This window comes from Vidua macroura, chromosome 12 (assembly GCF_024509145.1).
Source record: "Vidua macroura isolate BioBank_ID:100142 chromosome 12, ASM2450914v1, whole genome shotgun sequence".
Taxonomy (NCBI): domain Eukaryota; kingdom Metazoa; phylum Chordata; class Aves; order Passeriformes; family Viduidae; genus Vidua; species Vidua macroura.
Genome location: NC_071582.1, coordinates 20466835 through 20488582, shown reverse-complemented (window position 1 = coordinate 20488582; position 21748 = coordinate 20466835). Strand labels below are relative to the sequence as shown.

The 21748-nt window shown below is 47.8% G+C and overlaps 3 protein-coding genes and 4 non-coding genes across 7 annotated transcripts in view; 6 read left to right on the top strand and 1 right to left on the bottom strand.

Annotated features, from left to right (window-relative positions):
• Positions 1-120: 120 nt before the first annotated feature.
• On the top strand, positions 121-5586 carry RPL4 (ribosomal protein L4). The gene is made up of 10 exons (XM_053988157.1): positions 121-204; positions 1489-1660; positions 2889-2995; positions 3325-3463; positions 3719-3843; positions 4068-4197; positions 4621-4777; positions 4914-4997; positions 5169-5289; positions 5364-5586. Exons 1-10 carry the CDS (start codon positions 202-204, stop codon positions 5508-5510), a joined length of 1185 nt encoding a protein of 394 aa, XP_053844132.1. The 5' UTR covers positions 121-201; the 3' UTR covers positions 5511-5586.
• LOC128813657 (small nucleolar RNA SNORD16) lies at positions 1315-1415 on the top strand. Its single transcript, XR_008439124.1, has one exon. It is a non-coding gene; the product is annotated as a small nucleolar RNA SNORD16 (small nucleolar RNA).
• Positions 2727-2797, top strand: LOC128813654 (small nucleolar RNA SNORD18). The gene has a single exon (XR_008439121.1). It is a non-coding gene; the product is annotated as a small nucleolar RNA SNORD18 (small nucleolar RNA).
• LOC128813656 (small nucleolar RNA SNORD16) lies at positions 3160-3259 on the top strand. Its single transcript, XR_008439123.1, has one exon. It is a non-coding gene; the product is annotated as a small nucleolar RNA SNORD16 (small nucleolar RNA).
• On the top strand, positions 4241-4311 carry LOC128813655 (small nucleolar RNA SNORD18). Its single transcript, XR_008439122.1, has one exon. It is a non-coding gene; the product is annotated as a small nucleolar RNA SNORD18 (small nucleolar RNA).
• Positions 5587-5693: 107 nt separating the features above from the next.
• SNAPC5 (small nuclear RNA activating complex polypeptide 5) lies at positions 5694-7489 on the top strand. The gene is made up of 3 exons (XM_053988348.1): positions 5694-5907; positions 6771-6860; positions 7354-7489. Exons 1-3 carry the CDS (start codon positions 5818-5820, stop codon positions 7459-7461), a joined length of 288 nt encoding a protein of 95 aa, XP_053844323.1. The 5' UTR covers positions 5694-5817; the 3' UTR covers positions 7462-7489.
• A 1816-nt stretch (positions 7490-9305) lies between these two features.
• MAP2K1 (mitogen-activated protein kinase kinase 1) overlaps positions 9306-21748 on the bottom strand; it is a 34309-nt gene continuing 21866 nt past the window's right edge. The window contains exons 6-11 of the mRNA XM_053988347.1: positions 17282-17406; positions 14930-15137; positions 13305-13369; positions 12023-12084; positions 11110-11155; positions 9306-10221 (exon numbers count right to left, since the gene is read on the bottom strand). Of these exons, the coding sequence (XP_053844322.1) occupies positions 10108-10221; positions 11110-11155; positions 12023-12084; positions 13305-13369; positions 14930-15137; positions 17282-17406 (620 nt within the window). The 3' untranslated portion in view covers positions 9306-10107. The remainder of the gene's footprint in view (positions 10222-11109; positions 11156-12022; positions 12085-13304; positions 13370-14929; positions 15138-17281; positions 17407-21748) is intronic.

Genomic DNA, 21748 nt, shown 5'->3' with positions numbered 1-21748 from the left:
GAGACTTGGACAGGGACTGGGACCGGGGCTGGAGCTCGGTCCGGAACTGGGACTGAGTGTCTGGGGTTGACCGGCCGGCGCGGCAGACGCGGCTGTCAGGAAGCGGAGGGACATCGACGTAGTGACGGGCGGGTGACGAGTCCTTCCTTTTCCGGTCGGGGCGCGGCGCGGGCGGGCGGCCGCACGAGCAGCTCCGCCGCCATGGTGAGGGGAGCGCCGGGCCCGGCCCGGGGGAGCGGGGGGCCGGGGGGGAGCGGTGCGGACAGCGGGGCCGGCCCGGGGGAGCCGGGCCCAGCGGGCAGCACCGAGCCACGGGCAGCTCGGGGGCCGCGCTGGCGGCGCGGGGCGCGCGGCCGCCATTTTGGGCCCGTCAGTGCTCGGCGGCCGCGTGGAGCCCGTGAGCGACCGGGCCGGGCCGGGGAGGCCGCGGGGGGAAACTCAGCGTGGTCCGCCCAAAGTTCTCTTTTCCATGGGCTCAGAAAGCGATGGGATAGGTCCCCATCACCATCTGGCAGCGCTTTGTAGTTCCCTTCTGTATTTATCTAAAGCGAAACAGGCCCCACGGCAGCGTTTGAGCCTATCTAGAGTGGGAAGAACGGCTTGTATATATTTGGTTTTTTTGACCTATTTTTGTTGCAGAACAGATTTTAAGAGGCCTTGGTCTAGAATCAGGTTGCAAATGAACAAGTTTTCTTGCCAGTACAGCTCAGGTTGTGCTCTGATGCCTTCACCCCGATCAAGTTTGTTGCTTGTGTTGAGGTCTCTAGGTTAACACCAGCGGCCAGAGCCTTGCTCGTCACCAGTGTCACATGCAGAGATGGCCCTTCCATTGCTATTAGCTACTTAATTTGGAGTTCTGGAGCATTTTAATACCTCTAAAATTAACTGCAGATGGAAAGGATAAGCAAAATGCTTTGCTCGTACTGTTACCACCAGATTAATTAGCAACCGATACAATATAATGCTAAAATACTGTTTTTAAAGGGTGCTGTTCATCTTCTGGCTATTTTTGGGCTCCCTTTCAGCCTTATGACAGGCAGCTGGTGCTGAGAGCAACTTAATTTTCCAGTGCACAAATTTTAAAGCACCAGAGGCCGCTCAGTGTCCTCTTGACACTTACGAGCTGGTTACAACATTTCCCAATTCAAATTGCAAGTGTTCAGTTAACACAGGTGGGTTTTTTGAGTAGTAGCTGGGAAGTAGTTTTGAAGGGGTTTACTACAGAGCCCAGAGGCTGAATTGTACGAGTGCCTTGGAAATGCAGGTGCAGTTTTCTGGAGGTGAGCTGGGGAGCACAACTCGGGAGTGCAGCATTGCCGTGATGACGTAATTTGCGTCTTATCCGGTGCTCGGCGACAGTTGCCTGCTGTCAGCGTGCTGGCACTGCTGAGCTGACGACTCCTCGGTTCTGAGCAGTGCTTGGGGAGTTAAATGTCGAAGGATTCGGGTACTCACTCCACTTGCACTTAAGGGTTTGTGCTTCCCCAGGCTTGCGCTCGGCCGCTGATCTCCGTGTACTCCGAGAAGGGGGAGGCGTCGGGCAAGAACGTGACGCTGCCCGCCGTGTTCAAGGCGCCCATCCGGCCCGACGTGGTGAACTTCGTGCACACCAACCTGCGCAAGAACAACCGGCAGCCCTACGCCGTCAGCGAGCTCGCAGGTACGCCTGGGGCTGCTGCCTCGCCCTTCAGCTCCTCCCTTGTTCAGGGTCTGCACTGCTTTAGTCTGAGCTTCGTGTCAGGGGGTGGTGAGCTCTCTGCACGGAGCAGGGAGACAAAACAATTCCTGCTCCAGCTGGGCACCAAGGACAAATGATCCAAAGCTCAGGCCCAGGAGCACAAACAGCGTGGGCTGGAGAGAGAAAAACAAGCAGGATGGGACTGCCTGGGCTAAAGCTGGAATGGGACAATGAACTGCAAGGTGCAAATGGAGCAGAGCTGATCCCAGTGAGAGCCCCCGGGAGCGCTCGTGCATTTTGGGACCATTTTGGTTCATCCTGGGGCAGCCCTGGCTGGGCTCTGGTGCTGCCCAAGGTGCATCCATGGAGGAGATCCTTTAATAAATCCCTGCTTTATTCTTTAACTCTGTCTAGGTCAGCCTTCACAAGGCATCACAGCTGTACTGCAGGGGTTTCACGTGTAAATAAAGCCGGAGTTGGGATAAGAGAAGTGCTTATCCATGGGGTTCTGTGTACAATGCAAGACCAGTTGTTAACAGTGTGCTTTTAAATGGTTTGAAATACAGCAGTTTTATTATTCTGAGGAGCATCAAGGTGGTGGTTTGGGGATGCTGTGTGCTCTTGTTTGAAGTGCACATTGCAGGAAGTATCACAGTGCCAAGGTCCTCAGGTGGAATAATCATTCTTTGCAGGAAAAACATAAAATGGCTGAAAGTTTTCCACGTGAAAATCCCTGCTCTACACTGAGCTCGTGAGACTTGCCTGAGGCAGTCACCAAGGAAAAACTCCTGCAAATGGGCATTTGTTAGATTTGCTTCTGTTGTTTGTGCAGATAACTTCTGCTTCCCAAGAAGTCTATGCTAGGAACGTGCCTTTTTAACCTTATTTCTAAGTTTCACACAAACATCTTAACTTGCTAGGTATAGCAGTGCCACATCAGACCTCCAGATTGAGGACCAAGCTTAAAATAAATGTCTTAAAGATCTTAAGTCATAACCAAATACATTATTAGACTAGGATTAAATTTTCTTGATCAAGATTTGTTATGCTGAAATGATGAGGTTCCACTTCATTGGTCCGTGTTTCTGAAACACATGATTGTGTGGAAGTTCTGATCAGTGCCCTGAGTTCAGCGTCCCTCTGGCTGCGGGAGCGTGGCAGTGATGTCACTCTCTGAATGACCATCACCATGTCTCTCTCTCTGTTGCAGGTCACCAGACCAGTGCCGAATCATGGGGTACTGGGAGAGCCGTTGCTCGAATCCCGCGCGTCCGGGGCGGTGGCACTCACCGCTCTGGCCAGGGTGCCTTTGGCAATGTATCCTTCCACGGCTGTGCTGGCTTTGGGGGCACTGAACTCAGCCAGCAGAAACGTTTTTAATGATCTAAATGTGAAATGGATCTTTTTCTTGAGGTAATGGCTGCAGCTCAGACTTGATTTGATGTGATTCCCGCTCTCAAACCACATGACCCGTTCTGTCTTGCCATGATGTCGTAATTTGCGCCTTACCCTGTGCCCAGGGACAGTTGCCTGCTGTCAGAGTCCTGGCACAGGTGGTTGACGACCCATTAATGCTGAGCAAGCAATAAAGAAGTCACTTTGGGATAAGAAAGCTCCAAAAAGTTGTTCTTAACTGCAGCTCCCAGATGTGTCGCGGCGGCCGCATGTTCGCCCCGACCAAGACCTGGCGGCGCTGGCACCGCAGAGTGAACATCATGCAGAAGCGTTACGCCATCTGTTCTGCTCTGGCTGCCTCTGCCCTGCCAGCTCTGGTCATGTCTAAAGGTGAGAATTCTGCCTCTGGAATTGTTTATCTGAGCCAGCGTTGGGTACTTTGTGGTGGCTTAAATGGAGTCTTGCAGTGCGGTTTGATTTCTGTTCATGGAGGCAAAGATTTTGTGCCTGACTTCATTTCATGGATTTCTACCGTGAATTTAATTTATCATGCTTCATTTATGAATATACAAAACAGTAACTTTGAGGAAAGGGTCCAGCCAAGGTCAGTGAGCAACACTGAGTGTCTTGTGAAATCCTGTCTAGGCCACCGCATCGAGGAGATTCCAGAACTTCCTCTGGTTGTTGAGGACAAGGTTGAGGGCTACAAGAAAACCAAGGAAGCTGTTCTCCTCCTGAAGAAGCTTAAAGCTTGGAATGACATCAAAAAGGTGAGCTGGGAAGGTGTGATCTGAAGGGCAGAACACAGGGGATTCAGCTGTGCAGTTGTTAGAGCAGGAATTCCAAATAGTTGTGTATTCTGACTCTGGGGAATGATGAACTTGTCACCGGTCCGTGTTGCTGATCCGCAGTGATGACGGTGAAGTTCTGACTGAAGCAGTGTGTTGGGTCTGGCTCGTGGGCTGTTGGGATATTCAGTTCCTGCTTTTCCCAGGTTTACGCCTCCCAGCGCATGCGGGCCGGGAAGGGCAAGATGAGGAATCGCCGCCGCATCCAGCGCAGGGGACCCTGCATCATCTACAACGAGGACAACGGCATCATCAGAGCTTTCCGGAATATCCCAGGTAATTCACCTGGGACACGCTCACTCTTCTGCTGGGAGACTGCCTGCAATGATGAGATTCCACTTCATTGGTCCGTGTTTCTGAAACACATGATTGTGTGGAAGTTCTGACTGGCTGCACTGGTTGATCTTTGTAAGAGCCTTTTGGGGTGATGTTTAGGGTGTTTGTGACAAATGTTGCGGCTGTTCCCGACCTTGAACTTGTTTGGGGCAGTTAAAAATGAGGCTGGTTAGTTTGCCACTGGAAAAAGGCTTATTATTGTTAATTTAAAATTCAGTAGCTGTTCATACAGAGGAGTGTGTAGCTCTGCAGTGTCAAAGCCAAAAACTCCAAATCTCTTCCTGCATTTTGTCTACTGCTGAGCCTCACATTCCTCGACTTCAATTACAAACTGAAGGGGTTGCTTTGCCTGGCTTCCTTCAGGAATCACTCTGCTGAACGTGAACAAGCTGAACCTGCTGCGCCTCGCTCCCGGGGGCCACGTGGGGCGTTTCTGCATCTGGACAGAGAGCGCCTTCCGCAAGCTGGACGATCTGTACGGCACCTGGCGCAAGGCTGCCACGCTCAAGAGCGACTACAAGTGAGTGCAGCTGGGCGGGGCGGGCTTCCCCCTTTTCCCAGGAAAAGGGATGGTGGGACTTGCTGCTCAATGCCTGGTTATGGTAAATTAGCCATGGTTTTATCACCCGCCCACACTGTGAACGTTGGTTTCGCAGCCTGCCAATGCACAAGATGACCAATACGGATATTGGAAGAATCATGAGAAGCCAGGAAATCCAGAAGGCCCTGCGTGCTCCAAAGTAAGTGATTTTTATTTAATGAACAGAGGCTGTGCGGGGAGGTTTGAAATTTGTTTCAGGCTGGGATTTCCTAATTTCTGGGTATAAACACAAGGAATTGCAGTTGTCCAGATTTCATGGAGAATTTAGCAGAAGTGGCATTGCGAAATCCAACATGGCTGTGCTTTTCAGGAAGAAGATTCAGCGCAGGGTCCTGAAGAAGAACCCGCTGAAGAACCTGAGAGTCATGATCAAGTTGAACCCGTACGCCAAAACCATGCGGCGCAACACCATCCTGCGGCACGCGCAGAACGTGAGTGGGGCTGCCACGGCCGGGGCTCGGGCTTCAGGTCTTGCCCTCACTGATCATCTCTCTGTCTGTTTCAGCACAAGCTCAAGGAAGAGAAGAAAGCCAAGGCCCAGGCCAAGCTGGCAGCCAAGACCCCAGCTGCACCCAAGGCAGAGCCTCCTGCCAAGAAGGCCAAGACGGCCAAGGCCGCCAAGCCCGCGGGGAAGGCCAAGGCCGAGGCGTAACCGCGGCCGAGCTGCCGCGGGATCCCCGCGGGGGCCGTGCCCGGGGTGTGTCCCTAATAAACGCTGTTGGAACCGAGCAAGCCGTGTCGGGTGTGCGTGTCCGGGCGGGCGTTCAAACGGAAACTCCGGGGCGAGGAGCGGAGGGAGGAGCGGGCGGGCCCGCGCGGTTCCCGCTGCCAGGGCCGCGGCTGCACTGACCGGCGGTGGCCGCGCGGTGGCGGCAGCCGCGCGCCGCTGTCGCGGCATGACGTCACGCTGGCGGTCGTGACGTCACGGGGCGGGGCGGTCCCTCCCGCCGGCGGGGACGATGCTGAGCCGGCTGCAGGAGCTGCGCCGGGAGGAGGAGACGCTGCTGCGGCTCAAGGCGGTGCTGCACGATCAGCTCCGCCGGCTGCGGGTGCGCGGGGACACCCCGGGGCTGCGGGACGGCGGTGGGGACGGGGCGGGAGCGGCGCCGGGCCTGCCCTCGGCCCCGGCCGCCAACGCGGCCGCGCTCCGCCGCGGGACGGGCCCTGCGCTGCTGCGTGAGGGAGAGCAGGGAAGTGCTGCGGGCTGGTCTGGGAAAGGGGGATCCATCTGCGGAGCTCTGAGGGGTAAATGGAGCTGTGCAGGGTACGTCTCGGAGGTAGATGTAATGGTGAGTGTGTGTGGGGTACATCTGTATCAAAGTGCCTGCAACTGTGAGTGTACGTGTACATTAAGAGATAAATACAGGTGTGAGTGTGCATAGGATATATCTCTAAGAGGTAACTGTGAGTGTGATGGATGTAGGATACGTTAGGAGATAGATGTGAGTGTGCACAGGATAAATCTCTAAAAGGTAAATGTGAGCGAATGTAGGATACATTAAGAGATAAATATAATTGTGAGCGTGAGTAGGATACACCTCTAAGAGGTAAATGCGAGTGTATGCAGGATGCATGAAGAGATAAATGTAATTTTGAGTAGGATACACCTCTAAGAGGTAAATGTGAGTGCATGATGTATGAAGAGATAAATGTAATTGTGAGTGCGAGTAGGATACATCTTGAAGAGGTAAATGTGAGTGCATGGTTTGCCTTAGCTGATGGATGCAGAAGGCAGAATTTCAGGTAGTGGGACTGAAGACTGCTCGGGTATAGAGACTCGTGCTAATAAAGGAGCTTAGCACAGATTGCAGAAGGTTGAACAAAGCTTTAAGAGGTAAAGCCCCCAAGCTGTGAGCGGGCTCGGCACGGGCCGCGTTCCCGGTGCCGGCGGCGCTCAGTGCGGTCCCTGCAGGTGGAGGAGCTGGCGCTGCAGTCCATGATCAGGGCTGGCGAGGAGAACGTCCCCGTGGCCCTGCCAGCGCTGGCCGAGGACACTCAGCAGGTAAGGGGGGCCCTGGGCTCGGAGGGGGCCCCACGGCTGGCTGGCAGCATGAGCAGGGCTGGGTTGTGCAGATCCTCCTGGCACCTCATCGGTGCTTCTCAGCACTGCAGAGCTCAGCTGTACAGTGCCAGTTTTGCTGCTGGTTTGTTTAGAGGGTTTCGCCTTTTCCCATCCCCAGAAGCAGCACGGTGTTTCCAGGGGGATTGGGAGATACCTGTGTGGTGTAGCTTCAGTTCACCATGTGTTAAATATTTTGCTTAATGCTCGTGACCCTGGGGTGGAGGCACAGGCTCTGCAGCTTTCCACTCAATACCTGGCCAGCCTGACCCAGGTGCAGCTTTTCCATGGAGACCAGGGCCTTGTTGCTGTGATGGGCTCTCAGTCAGCAGTTCTAGCTCTGGGACCTTTAATTAACAGTGCACAGCTGTAACAGTGATTTGAGAAGTGTTTGGTGTTTGTGCTAGGTTTGGTAATCAGCCCTTTTCTCTGACAGACTCTTGGGCAGATGGACAATGAGGCTGCCATCAATCAAACAGAGCTACACCTCAGTCTTCAGGATGATAAAGAGGAGGAGGAGGAGGAAGAGGAATCTGATTCTTGAGAGAAAAAAAATCAGAGATGGTTTTTAATACAGACTCAGGAATTTCTTCTTCATTCATCTGAAACTCACCAAGTGATTTCCATTTTGTGCTGTGTGTGGGTATGAACTATTTGACTTATCAGAGCCGAGGGCAGTGACACTGAACACGTGAACTTCACAGGCTGGGCACATCTTGACTCAGATGTTGAAAGAATGAAAATCTGCTGCACAAATATGTAGCATAATCCATTCCACATTTCAAGCCTAATGTAGCTCTTACAACATCTTTGTATGTGGAAGGGAGAAGTAATTGATCAACCAGACCATTTAACACGTGCACTAAAAGCAATAACTTGTCTGTTCTCACTTCCTGATGTGAGGAACAAATCCAGGTCCTGGAGGCTGGTGCTGCCCCAGTGATTACATTCTAACCTCATTTGCCTGAACTGGCAATTTAAGATACAGGTGAGAAAAGGTGTGTCCAGAGCTGTCTGCAGCCTTCAGCTGCTGTGTTCTCAGCTCCACAAAGCTGGAGTTACTCCCAGAGTCAGCCCAATTCTGAGCACAGCAGAGAGGTCTCTCTGTCCCCCTGGTGCTCTTCAGTCCTGTCAGTCTGTCCCAGAGAAGGACTTTCTACTTCTGCTCCTTCAGAGCAGCAGCCAAGGAGCCTTTTATTTGTCCACAAATTGTAGACTAAGAAATGATCCGTGGTGCTTGTACTAAGGTAGCACTCTTAAATTGCTTTTATTTTCTTTTTCTCTCATTGTAACCTCATAAATCAAGGCAAGGTCGCCTGCTGTAATGTGATTTTCAAGGAGGAGCATGAGGAGTGTAAGAACTTAGTTATGAATGGAAAGTGATGTGAAATCTCCACAATTCTTGCATTTGGAAAAGTGACTGGGATCCTGGGGGTGGGTCAGAACTGACATTCAGCCTCCAGTGAATTCCTGCCACTGTTTAATGAGTATTAATTTGGCTCTTGTTTGATTTGTACCAATGGAAGCTGTTGGGATGTAAATGTGGCTTCATCCTGTACTAAAGACTATTTGGGTTTTGGATGTCTTAATGAAGGAATTCAGAACAGCAGTGAAGGGATTGTTTAACAAAGCTTTCCCAAGCCTGACAGGTAAAAAAAAAAAAAAAAAAACAAAAGTCTGAGCCAAAAATGCTATGGTCAAGTAAGCCCTTGCAGTGATGTGTGTGAAAAGCTGGTTTGGGAGGAGCTCAGGAGCCATCCTGGCCTTTCTTGGCACATTTCAACTCCAAAGGGTAATTTTGACTGTTGAAAGATGTTATTTGTGCCCAGCATGGTCCAGAGTAGTTTTCACAGATAGAATTCCTGCTGCTTTTGTGAACGAGTGCTTTTGGATTTGAACAGCCCAGTTCTAGTGCATGTTGCAATAAAGTTCCTTTCCTGTTGTCCTTAAAATTGTGCTTGCAGTGCCCAAATTATTGCTGTCTGGGGGGACAACCCAAAGTGGGAGTTAAAGCTCCCAAACCTTGCTGTGTATTTCTTTCAGCAAACAGTAAAAGGCTCCGTTTGCTGGGTGTAGGAAAAGCTCAGGACAGAGTTCCATTTACACCCTCCCAGCTGTCACTTCAGGTCTCATTCCAGCCAGGACAGGCTGGAGGAAGGCCTGGATTGTCACTGAGTCATTTCCTGCCTCTGCTAGCCCAGGCTGTGCCAGCCCTTTGATACCCAATCCTTTGGCCATGTGGAAGTTCATGTCCTGCTGATGGGGATTCCTTCTGGGGAAGAATTTCAGGCATTTCCTCATCCTAAGCATCCTTTCAAAGAGCTGAAATTTATAGTGCACGACCAGATTAAAAGCCTTGGTCAAGTTTTAAAAAAAGCTTCAAGAAGGTACTTGATAATATATTTATTAAGAGAACCCATTGCTAAACATCTGAGAGAATAAAACAATAAAGGATTTTCATACACTTTTAGACACTAAACACAGTTGTCATGACTCTTTAGGTTAAAAGAAAGCAAAGTGCTTGGATCATTGTCTTGATTCCATAGGACACTTCCAAGAACTAACTTTTAAAAATCAATTAGAAAGACGTACATCACTAAATCCAAGGATGATGATATGTTCGAAAAATAAATATAGAAATATGAACAAGTCTACAATTAGAATATTGCCCTGTGCATTTTGAGAAATGCAGAGCTCTTGCCTTCTTCACCTGCAAAGAGAGAGATCTCTAGACAACAGCAAAATTGGAGCCTAACTTTTGGGAACAGCTGGGCAGCAGCAAAGCATGCTCACAGACAGGCTCGGAGCATCCCGATCCCGAGCCCGGGGAGCTCAGGGAAAGCATGATTGAAGTACCAACGATTTACAGAGAGGCTTGGTAAAGTTCAAACAAGCCAGGGGCCAACCCCCCTCCCTGCCCCAGTGATATTTTCATTAAGAAAGAATATCCATAATCACCTAAAATCAGCAAGCACTGGAACTTACACAGCTTACATTTGGTCAGTGAACGACGGAACCCGGTACGATACCAATTAGTTTAGGACGAGATTTAAAACCGTTTTGGCACATGCTATCAAGACATTCTTTCCTTAAGAGGTGAAATACATGTTTGAACAGGTACAAGCTGAGGAAAGAGGACCAGGAGAGCGTGGTTGTCACCAGAGGTACAGTCCAGGAGCTGCCCCCGGGCTCAGACGCCGGCGGCGTGCGTGGGGGTGCTGGGCTGGTTAAGGCCGATGGTGGAGCAGAGCCACCCCGCAAAATCCACCTCCTCCGCCTCGGATCTCTTGATGAAAGCATGGATCTGGGCACAGGAGAACAGGGTCAGTGTGGCAGCTCTCAGTCTGCTCAGGAGCAGCCCTCAGGAGCACCCATAAATCCACTTGGAGCAATCGAGCAGTGAAACTTTACAGAGCACGTGGAGAAATTTCCACAGAAATGCAGAACGGCCAGCACGAGGCAAAGTATCCCAGAGGAATCCTGCCACAGTGCCTGCTGCACCACAGAAACGATGAGGATGTGACTCAGCCACTCAAGGCAATACTCTGGAAAATGTCTGCCTGGGCACTAAAAGGTTTTTTTTGTAATAAAAAGAGTCTCTTTGCATTTTGCACCATTATTGTGCAGCAGGGTCAGGGCAGGGAAAACCTGAAGTGCTGGCATTGCACTTACAAGCATAAAAAGATGCACTGAGACTGATATGGTTATTTCACACAGAAAAAAATGCAGGATTTGTGTTCAGTTCTACAGATTTTGCCAGACAAAGCTGGTAAACAAGTGACAAATCTTGTGTTCCACAACAGATGATTAAAAATGTATTTAATTAGTCCATATGGTATGGGGAACTTTGTTCTTTTGTCCTCCTAAAAGTATTAATCAATACTTTATTATTAACTAATAAACTCAAGAGAGAATTCTTTTGTTAATTAATTTGAGTCACCCATTGTGATTATCAAATGGCAGACTCCACAACCCACCAGAATTTTGGTCTCCTTGACAGTCCCTATTGTAGGAGGGTGTGAAACCTGCAGCCCCTTGATCTCTAGCTCAGAAAAGCTGTTCCTCCTCAAGCTGAGCTCCTCATGGGCCACCAGCCACCCTCGAGGCCACTGCTCTGACCTGCTCTGGGCCAGCTCAGGAATCCAGCCTGCCTGGGAAAGGCTCTTAGCTGAAATGAAAAACCTTCACTTACCATCAGCTGCTTCAAGTCGGCTCTCTCAGCAGGATTCTTAATTAAACTGGGAAAACACAAAGTGGAGCACAAGTTACACTCCAGTATCTTTTAAAATAAGGCTCGAGTTGTGTCCTGTTGGTTGGACTGCTCTGCTCTGGCACCACTCAATAAAAGCACCAGGTGCCTCTCAGACAGAATGGGAACCTGCAATTCCCTTCTGGGGGTTCCACAGCTCCAGGTAAGAAATCCTGAGTTGTCTGAGAATGGTGAGTGTCTAAACCAAGCTGGGGAGGTAAATCCCATCTCAACTAAAACAACTTTATCCCTCATGTGTCTTTGCCCCAGGTCTCTTCAAGCTCAGTATCAAGTAGGGTTATTGCATGTCTGGGTTTCCTTTTGGAAGCTGTAAATAGAGATATTTGATAAAAAACCAAACTTTTGATCTGCAATGAGCTGCCTCCCTTAGCACTGGTTCAGTGCTGGCACCACTGAGGTGCAGCTGGGAAAGTGAAGAGATGGGGGAATGGCTGCTGGGATAAAGGCGTTGGCTCATGGGCAAGGAAAAACATCTGGAGCCTGCAGGATTCTGCAGCCCATGGCACAGGCACTGCAGGATGAGGGGCCTGAGCCTTGCAGAAGCTCTCTGTGCTGGGGGTCACTCCCTAAGGACTGCTCTGAGCTGCACACAGCAGCAGAAATTCAGGGCTGAAGAGGAGAATCTCCCCGAGCCTTGGGGCTCCTCTGGATGCTGCCTGTGAGATGAACTTTAGGCAATTAACACCCAAAGAGGGTTGATGATGCTGATTGCAATCCTTACATTTGCCCTGGCCTGGAGCAGGGACTCTGATTGCCAAGTGCCTGACAGACAAAGCTGAGCCCAGTGTGTCCCTCTGCCACTCAGCCACAGAGAAAATCCAGAGAAGTTACTCACCATTTGTTAACAAAATCTTGAAATTCGGAACCAAAGACGCCATTGGGCAGTTTTGGAGGTGGCTGTAAATAAATAAATACATTTTTCAAATCAGCAATCATTCAGCATAACGTTGCAGTGTGGGACAGTTACATGTCCCACATCTGAGCAAGGCTGTACAACCCTGCCTGATTGGGGTTATTACTCCCAGCTGCAAGACTTCAGGTGTTTCAGTACTAAACCAGACTTTCCCTGGCATGGGGTGGGTTTTGTTGGGTTTTGGTTGGTTGGTTGTTCTATTTTCTCCACACACCCACCTGGATGGGGTGAGCACAGCCTCAGCTCTCATTAAAGAAGGCCCAGAGCACTAATTAGCACCCTGTCATCCTCCACACTGCTGAGGGAAGATGCCCTGCACATCATTAGTTCCGTAATGCTTTTGATGTCAGTTTTCTGTCCCTGGGAATGAGTTTGTTCAGGCTCTGAATTCAGACAGAGTTCTGACAAATAAAGAAGGGGGACTGCACAAACCTGCACGTTACTGCCTCATCCTCCAGGACTTGGCCACAGGATGAGGGTTAAGTTTCCATCCTGACACTGAGTTACTTTTATGCACAGGGCAGAGACTGGTGCACAGCCTGTGCTGGAGGGAGCAGCTCCTGCTGGAGAGGTCTGTGCTAAATCAGAGATGGCACAAGATAACCTTGCCAAACTCTCAACTACTGCAGCTTTTCAGCCCAAACTGACCCCCTCAGGGATGCTGCAAGAGCAGGACCACAGCAGCTGCAGTAATTCAGTGCTACCTCCATTCCCAGAGTTAGTGCTGGCAGATTGGGGTGTTACATAATATGCAAAATAGATTTGTAATCTGAGAGAACAGTGCAAGCAGATGAGTTACAGAAGCAATTTATCAATTTATCAGTAGCACAGGCAATGCAGGGACCCAGACACCAACTGTGCCTTTCAAATGGGTGAGCTGGACAGTTTTCAATAATTCATCCAGCTGGAGCAATTGTTATCCAGCTGCTACAATGGCAGCTAACATGAGCATGCTTTTCTTTTTTTTTCTTTAGAACACAAGCAGTGGAGTCACACAAGTTTCAGTGGTACTTGTGAAAATACTGGAAACAACCCATTCTAAAATATGAATCTCTAACTAGCCTTGGAGCTTAGCTATTTGAAAGAGAAGAGAATTGTGACTCAGTCATAAGGCTAAACCAGACTAAACAGCACCAACCCCAAATTCCAGGATGCTTTCAAAGTTTACAGTTGTGAAGTGCAGATTTTTAAGTTTATAAATTACCTCATTGACAATGTAATCCAGAAGTTCAAAGATTGCCATTGGGGGTCTGCTGTCTGATCCATAGGCTGGGAAGAAATGGGAGAGAAATTGCAGAAATTGGGATCAGTGCCACTCCTCCTCCATGGCTTTAGGGGTGCTTTAGCAAGCCTAAGTCTGACACTTCTGGCACACAGCAGATTTACAGGGAAAAGGTGCAACAGGGAAATGCTTTCATGCAAAGAGACATTTCCAGGTCTGACCCAAAGCATTCACTTCACTGGGAATCACCCTGCTGCACTTGGATCAGCGTCCTGGAGAAAACCAGAGCACCAGACTGGGGTCTCAGAGTGGAGTTTTTGGTTTTTTATCAGTCTCATAATCTGAAGGTTGTGAGTCTGATCCACACACAGGGCATCACTTTGTGGAGTTTTTGGGTTCTTATTTTAAGGTTGGGATTAAATGTGTGGATTGGTATTCCTTGTTCAGACTCAGATGTTTATTAGTTCTTATTTATATTATAGTCTCACAAATTGTGAGTTTTACAGCACTTTAAAAAACTAAAAATGGAGTTATATCTTTCTCTCTACAAGGCTTTTTAAGGACAAACTGTCTAATTAAGAAATGACCCTTAAATTATTTTTACTTTTAACCTAATAACTAACTACTTGTGGCTCCCAGTGTGGACTTTTTTATCCCATTACACAAAACCACCCAAACCCATGGAGAAGAAGGTGAAGAAGAAGGACTAGCTTCTGTCCTAAAACTTCTATCTTGTTTTATATATATATATCTTTTATATCTTATTTTATATCTATATCTTTTATATCTTATTTCATATCTATATCTTTTATATCTTATTTTATATATGTATATATCTTTTATATCTTATTTTATATATATTACTATATTCTAAAACCTTAAATTCTATGTTTTTAACTATGTGATATTACACATTTCTATTCAAACTCCACACCCACAATCCCAGTTCTGTCATTCCATTTTGGAAGCCTTCTCCACGGCCTCAGGTCAAATGCAGTGTTCTCTTGGGGGTCAGTGCCTGGCAGCACAGAAAGTCTGAAATTCTCAGCATCCAGGGTTCCAACACCTCAGTACTGGGGCTGTTCACAAGAACCACCAACAAAAGGGTCTCTGGTGCTCTGCTCCCACAGGGCTCCTCACAGGGAAGCTGAGCCAGGTGCCCAATACAACCCTGATCTTTTTTAAAGTTTCAATCCCCACTGTGCAGACCAGGATCAGATAAAAAGGAGCTTGTGACCAGGGATGGGCGAAATGACTTTAGAAGGTAAAAGAAGGTTCTAAAATGATTTTAGAAGGTAAAAGAGTGTTTATTCAAAAGCACGTCTCTCTTTTGTAGAGAACACTGTGAACATTAATTCCATTTGTCTTAGAGTAAAAACATTTCATCTGGTTGGCACACTGGACTTAGGTCAGTGTGGTAGAACAGATCTATAAACAACGTGAACACAAAGTAAGAGAACAGATTCTTTACATTCCTTTTGGACTTTTCCCCAGGCTTAGCCTGGTAGAAATCTTTCTCTTTTTTTCTCTGACTGAACTGAGAATATCCACAAGCTTGCAGGTGGCAGGGCAGGGTACTGGAAATCAATCTGAGGGGTGTAACTCACAGCTCATGGGTCGGCCGGGCGCTCTTTGCCTGGGCGAGGTCTCTGTGACTGGAGAATCTCCCTCCACGGGGCAGCCAAACATCAGCTCCAGCTCCTTGGAGTCAGGAGGGGGAATGGGGTACCTGCCAATGGCCATCTCTACCAGGGACAGCCCCATGCTCCAGATGTCTGACTGCACCGAGTAGTGAGTGCCCTGCAGCCTCTCAGGCTGCAAAACACAGGGGAGGGGAGGAGAAGCAGGAATTACCAAAAAAAAAAGGACAAGGAATTACCAAAAAAAAAAAAAAAATTACATTCTGCAATAACCTGGATCAATTCAAGGATGAAACCCCAACTTATTAGTACAGCAGGCTCAAATGAGTGACTTCTTGGTGTTTTCCTGGAAATCTGTCCTCTGGATTTCCTGAAGCTCCCCAAACATTCCAGCACTGTGAAGTGAGGCTCTTCAGAAATTATTCTCTTATGTGCTGTTTTATTTCTTTAGCACACATCTAATGGACTAATTACACAAGGCTCTGCAGGCAAGATCAGACTCAGCCAAAAACCTATTTTGTATTGTCTTTAGGAGATTCACACACTGTAAAGTTATTTAGGTATGGGATTTTTTTTTGGTCAGTTGAATCATGATCAGAAGTGTATCTGACTATTCCAGTCCCACTGCTTCACAGAGCCTCAGTTTTGAGCAGTATACCCAGCTCCTGCTTCTGCCAAAACCAGCAGATGAGTGCTGCACCAATTCCTTTTGCTCAATTTTCACACCTGCTTTGTCAGTCTGTGTTCAGTGCTGAATATGGTTCCTGAAATTATTAATACATTGATCTACTTCACCCTTAAATCCATTTTTACTAAGAGTTCTCAAAGAAAACATTCACTTTTCTGTACTCTATTTAAAATCAAGCTCATATTTTACCAAAATGGTGCAGATTCTTCTCTGATTGCATGAACATTTTGGAAAAATACATATGCAATTTGAAACTCCCTCTCAGAGAATGTGAGAATGCAGCAAAGCCTCTTCCTTCTGCCATAAGGGGGTGATAGTTTTGTTTAATTAGTTTTGTAGCATTTACTGAGATTATATTTGAGTTTTCTCCAGTGTCCCACCTCAGTCTGTTCCAAAGACATCTGGACAAACTACACAACTGCTGGGCAGCAACAAAAAAGTCCAAATCCCAAGATTTTCATAAAATATAAGTGTAAAGGAAGGTGGGTGGATGAGAAAGAGCAGGAAACAGAGAGAGCACTTGTTATATAAATATCATTAAAATCTAGAAATCTGTTCAAGTTAAACAGTGTTGTTTTTACACACCTCCACGTGGTAAAAAGGGATGTTTGCATGTAATAATTCTGTATGGTTTTGTATGTACTGAAGTGTGCAAAGGGAGCTCCTGCAAGAGAAGATCCCTCAGACACTACCAGGACAAAATCCCCCTCTGGCTTGGTCTGTGATGCCAGGGAGCAAAGTAAAACTCCCCAAGTAAAACCCTCAGCCTGTAAAAACAACAAATTGAAGAAAACTGAAGGCAGACAGCACTTGGCTCTCATCCCTGCTCCTGGAAGAGCCAGGGCAAGGCAGGAGCATGGATGAGCTGAGCTGTGGATTTGGTTTTGCTCATTAGCAGCAGCCCCCAGACTGAGAACTTCAACCCCAGCCTGGTTTCAGGTGTGTCACCTAGGAGAAATGACACAAAGACAATGCAGGGCTCCTGCTGAACAGAGGCAGCATTAAAGCTTTTCCCTGTAAGTCTAAGCCCACACAGTTTTAATCCTTCAGCCAGAGCTGGGAACAAGAGCACCAGTTCATTGTGTGCTGCACGAAGTGTGTGAGAATAAAAGAGCTGCCACTGCCATTAGCTGGGGCTTGCACATCACACAGAAAGAAGTTCCAAGGTGTTCCTCATCCCCAGGGACACAGAACACCCTGAACAGCCCCAGATTAACTCCCTGCCCACTGCCAGGATTTCTCCTGTGCCTGCACTCTGCCTGCAGAGCGAGCCCAGCACAAGCTGGAGTGGGAAGAGAACCACACTCCCCAAGGCAAGCAAACCATAAACACTGGGCTTTTCTGGGAGACAACGTGTGCAACCCCCAAAGGCAGCAGCTGACTGGGCTCTGCAGTGTAGACACAGCCCCAGCTCTTCTGGAGTGTTATAAATATTCCAAGTTTTTGGCTTTTCCTGCAACAGCTCTTCCCCGCACCCCTCTCAATCTGATATGACACCAGAACATTCCTGGAATGCAGGAAGAGCTGAACCAGGAACAGCAACAGTTGGTTCTTGTTTGATCACCAGAACTGGGACAGCTCAGCCCTAACAAGCTCAGAGCTGTGTAATCTGGACTGAAATCTGTACTTACAGACATGTAGGAGCGTGTGCCAACAAAGGAGTTTGCCATGGAATCTATCAGCTGCCCACTGACACCAAAGTCACAAAGCTTGATTTCACCTCTAGAGTTTACCAAAATGTTGGATGGTTTAACATCTGGAAAAAAAAAAAAAAAAAAGAATGGATGATTTAGGAGATAAAACAGGAAATCTGACAATGCAGGGTGAGAATTCTCATGTGCCTCCCTTTGCTTCCCTTCTGTGACACAATTCTGGCCCTTCTCTGGCAATAATCAGGGATTTGGGTCCCTTCCAGGTCCACCTCACAGACTGTCTATTTAACCACAGGTAAATAAAAAGAAATATTTGAAATTACACATGCAAAAAAAGGCTGTCAGCTTTTTGATTTCACCCTTTTTGATTTCACCCCGTTTTTCCTGGCTTTTATGTATTAGGTTTGGGCACCCACATCCCCCTTGCAGATAAATGGTCTCCTTTGAGATAAATAAGTGTACAACAGTGCAACTCCTACTGAATGATGAGACTTTGCCTAGAAATGATCAATAAAGAGGCCCTACATATTTCTTTTACAAAGGTTAATGAATTACAGCAGCCACACTATCATTCCTCCCTATCTACATAGGCATAAATCATCTTATGGCCAAACACTCCCTGGAGTGGGTTCTTGCTTTCTGGCTTTGGCTTTGTTGGGGTTTTTTGGGCTGGTGGTCTTGGGTTTGTTTGTTGGTTTCGACTTGGAGTTTGTTGGTGTTTTTTCTTTTTTTTTTTTAAAGCTTTGAAAAAATCATTTTCCTATTATTGAAAATGTGTATTTAAAATAATAGGAGGTAGTCTTTTTTCCTGTGACAGAGCCCCCTCATGATTTTGAATTCATCACTTTTCCTAAATGGAAATTTAATAAGGGTCACTGGTAGCTTAGCAACTAATAACAGCTCTTTGTGAATGCAAAGGTACAGGGAACAAGTGTTTAGTGTTTCTTTTATAGCTGTAAGGAGGTTTTTCACTGTATCTCACTGCTTAGCTGGTCATTACCAACCCATTATCAAAACAAGCAACCAACAGCCCACACTGACAGAGTAATGCTGCAGAAAAAAAAGGGAGCTGGAAAGTTGTTATGAAGAAAGAGAATCATGATTTCACTCCAGAGCAGCCTCAGAAGTCTACAGGCTGTCACATTTTTGTTTGCTTTTCACTTTCAAGCACAGATCTATTCCAGGAGCTGCCCTTTGGCTGGGATGTCCCTGGGAGGAGGACACTGATGTGACAAAGATCTCCATGCAGGAGGTTTATGCCTCACTGAGCAAGATCCGTGGGGAGGGGAAAATAAAACAATTCCAGCTGTTCCCCCCCCTCAGCTCCTTTTGGGGAGCAACACTAAGTTTGGGCAATTATCTACCTGGGGAAATTGTGGCTCCATTTTCTTGTCCCTGCCATCCCTTTCCAGGCAAGTGAAACTGTCCAGGCACAGTTTCCTGGTCTGATTTGTGGATGGAAAATCCAGGCAGGCATTTTGTGTGTGCTGCTTTCAATTCCCCACCCCTGGGAGAGGATCTGCTGGGCACACAGCTGCACCTCCTGCAAGCTCTGCCTGCTCTGGGACCCTTCACTGTGGAAAGGATGGATCCAGGCTGGGAGCTCGACCTACCAGTCTAAAACTCCAGCAGGAGCTAAAAAACAACCAAACCCAGAGGCCAAGCAGCTGGAGCAGGGAAGCAGCCAGCAGGGATTAGAGATTCCCAGCTGCACAGGAATCTGCACCCAAAGCTCTGTGCAAAAGCAAGGTGGAAAAAAGGGTTTGCAAAACACACTGGAAGCACAGCAGAGCCTGAACAAATCACAGACACCCAGGTTTGTGCTGCTCACCAATGCACAGCTACAGACTCAAAGCAAAGATGTAAATCCTCACTTGCATCTCTAAAGTTCATTGTTGCTTCATAATTAAATGGCAAAGAAAAAATAATCACCACTCTCCACTGTCAGTGCCAAACAAAATTCTCTTTATGAGCATCCTGAAGTCTCAGAATCCCCCGTGTCTCTTGAAGGTTTCCCTTTTCCCCTCAGTGTTTCTGCAGGTGGCAATGCCACACTGCAGCTCTCAGACCAGCACAGCCCCATCTCCTCCCTGCATTTCTGCACAAAGCTTCTCCTCCCTGGAGTATTTTCATTTTCCACACAAGGCACCCCATGTGATCAGAGTGATGTTTGGAAGGCTGCTGCATTTCCACCCCTCTAAATGTAGCACCTATTCTATTTTCACTCCAGAGCCTCTGAGCACTTGAGCAGTTTCTCTGGAAACCAGAGATTTGTATTGCCAGAGGAACAGGAATGCCAAGGCATCCTGCAAAATGTATGCTGGAACTTGCAAGGAGCAGACAAAAGGAACACTAAATGTGTTATGTAAGCACTTCAGCTCTAAAGAAAGTGGAAGATATTTTATATACCATCCCAGACAAGCCAGGAAGAGAATTCTAGAGAAGTCCTTTGCCAGGGGGGTGGATTTATGGCACTGCAAAGGGAGCTGGTAACACAGAGAAGTTTCCAGAATGCCTGATAATCTCTGTGAGAGGTTCCTTCCTCTGCTCTGCCCCACAGGCTCATTCTGAAAGGGGGCCCTGGACGTTGTCATAACACCTTCAGCCAGAATTCACCCTGCACCAGTTACAGAGCAGACATGTGAGCAGACAGACCACAGATGTGTCTTGCAGCACATTTTTGGGATGCTCCAATCAGCTCCCATTTGCCAAGGCAGGATCTCACAAGAATCCTCTGGAAGTGCAGCCCTGGAACAGAGCAGTGACACTTCCCTGCTGCCTCCAGCTGGGGTTCAGAACCTCACAAAGCAGCTTCTCTGCAAGGAGAGACTTTCCAGACAGGATTAAACTCCAGACAGCACCACAGATAGCTTTATTTAACAGAACAGAAGATATTATTAAAATATCCAGCACAGTCATGTCCTCACCCCTTCCTTTCCTGTGCCTGCCTTGGATCCCACCAGTTGAACTTCCAGAGGTTTTGTGATTTCATTCCTGTCTGCTCAGAGAGGACCAGAACACAAAGCTCCCCATGAGCAAACCCTCTAGAAAAGAGCTGTATTCTCCTCTATAAAAGGAGAATTTTCCTCTATAAAAGGACTGTATTTTCCATTCCTGCTCTAATGAGCCCCAAAAACTTCTTCCTTGAGCTGTCTGGAATGACAAGTGAACACTTTTCCTCAGTTAGTCCAGGACACAGCTGTGCATGGAAGCAGCTTAGGTTAAATATTCCAAACTTGCTGATATTGCCACACCGGTAATAAAACATAGCAGTGGAATAAATTCCTTCCTGCAAATGAGTTCTCACAAGCCTGGCTGTCTTTAGATTTAAGAACAGATTTTTTTGGCCCTTTGTTGCTATGTTCTCATGTTTAACAGGGATGTCTCTTCATTTTTAAGTCACCCACTCTCCCCACAGCACAACTCCAATAAATCCTGCTGAAAACAAGCCCACCAAGTGCACACATTTTCCCCAGGGACGGATGAGTGAGAACAAACAGCCCATGTGAGATGCTGTTCTCACCTTGTCAGTGCAGGAGAGAAAGCAAGGCACAGAAATCTCCAATTATTAGAGCTGTGTATAAAATAATGCTGACACAGTCACAGGAAAAGTGCTTCCACCAGCACTGTTTATCTCAGCTGGGATTCAAGGGAGAGGCAGTTTGGAAAAACTGCCAGGAGCAGCTTCACCTGCACCCCAGCCTTCACAAGGGGAGTGCAAACAATGCACAAGGTCTGCGGCACAGACAGACCCACGGACAGCAGCTGCAAGTTTGGCTCTGGCTGTGCAGAGATGGGAGAGCCACTCACTGCTCTGACTCTGATTCTCCTTTTAGCTGCCAGCACTGGCCATGATCAACCCCCAAAATGTCATTTTGGCTCCCTCTTTATCAGACATCACAGATGTGATGTGATCACAGAGCAGCTTCTGCAAGGAGCGCACAAGGTCACGGATTCCTGCTGCTGTCAGAGCACACAGGAGGGAAACTGAGCTGAAAACCAAAAACCACCGTGTGGACATGGAGTTTTACACTGCAGGGCACACTCAATCCAGTAAAGCTGGAAGCAAAGCAGAAGAGGAATTTTCGATTTGTGCTGGTCCATGAACCTGCAGTGTAACCTCTGACGCAGCAAACACCGTGAGGTTAAGCTGCACTTAAACGAGATCAGGAGGGCTTCACTTTGGATTTATCAGATTTACAGATGGTAAAACTGAAAATAAATAAATAAAAACCGCTCTCTCAGCTGAGCAAGATCAACCTAAAAAAAACCCCAAGCAACCAACATAGTAACAACCCACTGCTGTGGCTGACTTGAGGACAAGATGCAGCAGTAACTCTTCCAGGATGCCCTAAAATAAGGTGATCTCTTGCCCTGGAGTCCTTATGCTCTGAACAGAGACAAATGACTTTGAAACTGTCACCAGAAATGTTTAGAGTCTCCCTC

Bases quoted from the DNA above. Each gene is read 5' to 3' on its own strand.
- RPL4 (XM_053988157.1), top strand. The intron at 2,996-3,324 runs GTATCCTTCCAC...TGCAGCTCCCAG, and splicing joins GCCAGGGTGCCTTTGGCAAT to ATGTGTCGCGGCGGCCGCAT. The intron at 3,464-3,718 runs GTGAGAATTCTG...AATCCTGTCTAG, and splicing joins AGCTCTGGTCATGTCTAAAG to GCCACCGCATCGAGGAGATT.
- SNAPC5 (XM_053988348.1), top strand. From the start codon at position 5,818: ATGCTGAGCCGGCTGCAGGAGCTGCGCCGGGAGGAGGAGACGCTGCTG. The intron at 5,908-6,770 runs GTGCGCGGGGAC...CGGTCCCTGCAG, and splicing joins ATCAGCTCCGCCGGCTGCGG to GTGGAGGAGCTGGCGCTGCA. The intron at 6,861-7,353 runs GTAAGGGGGGCC...TTTCTCTGACAG, and splicing joins TGGCCGAGGACACTCAGCAG to ACTCTTGGGCAGATGGACAA.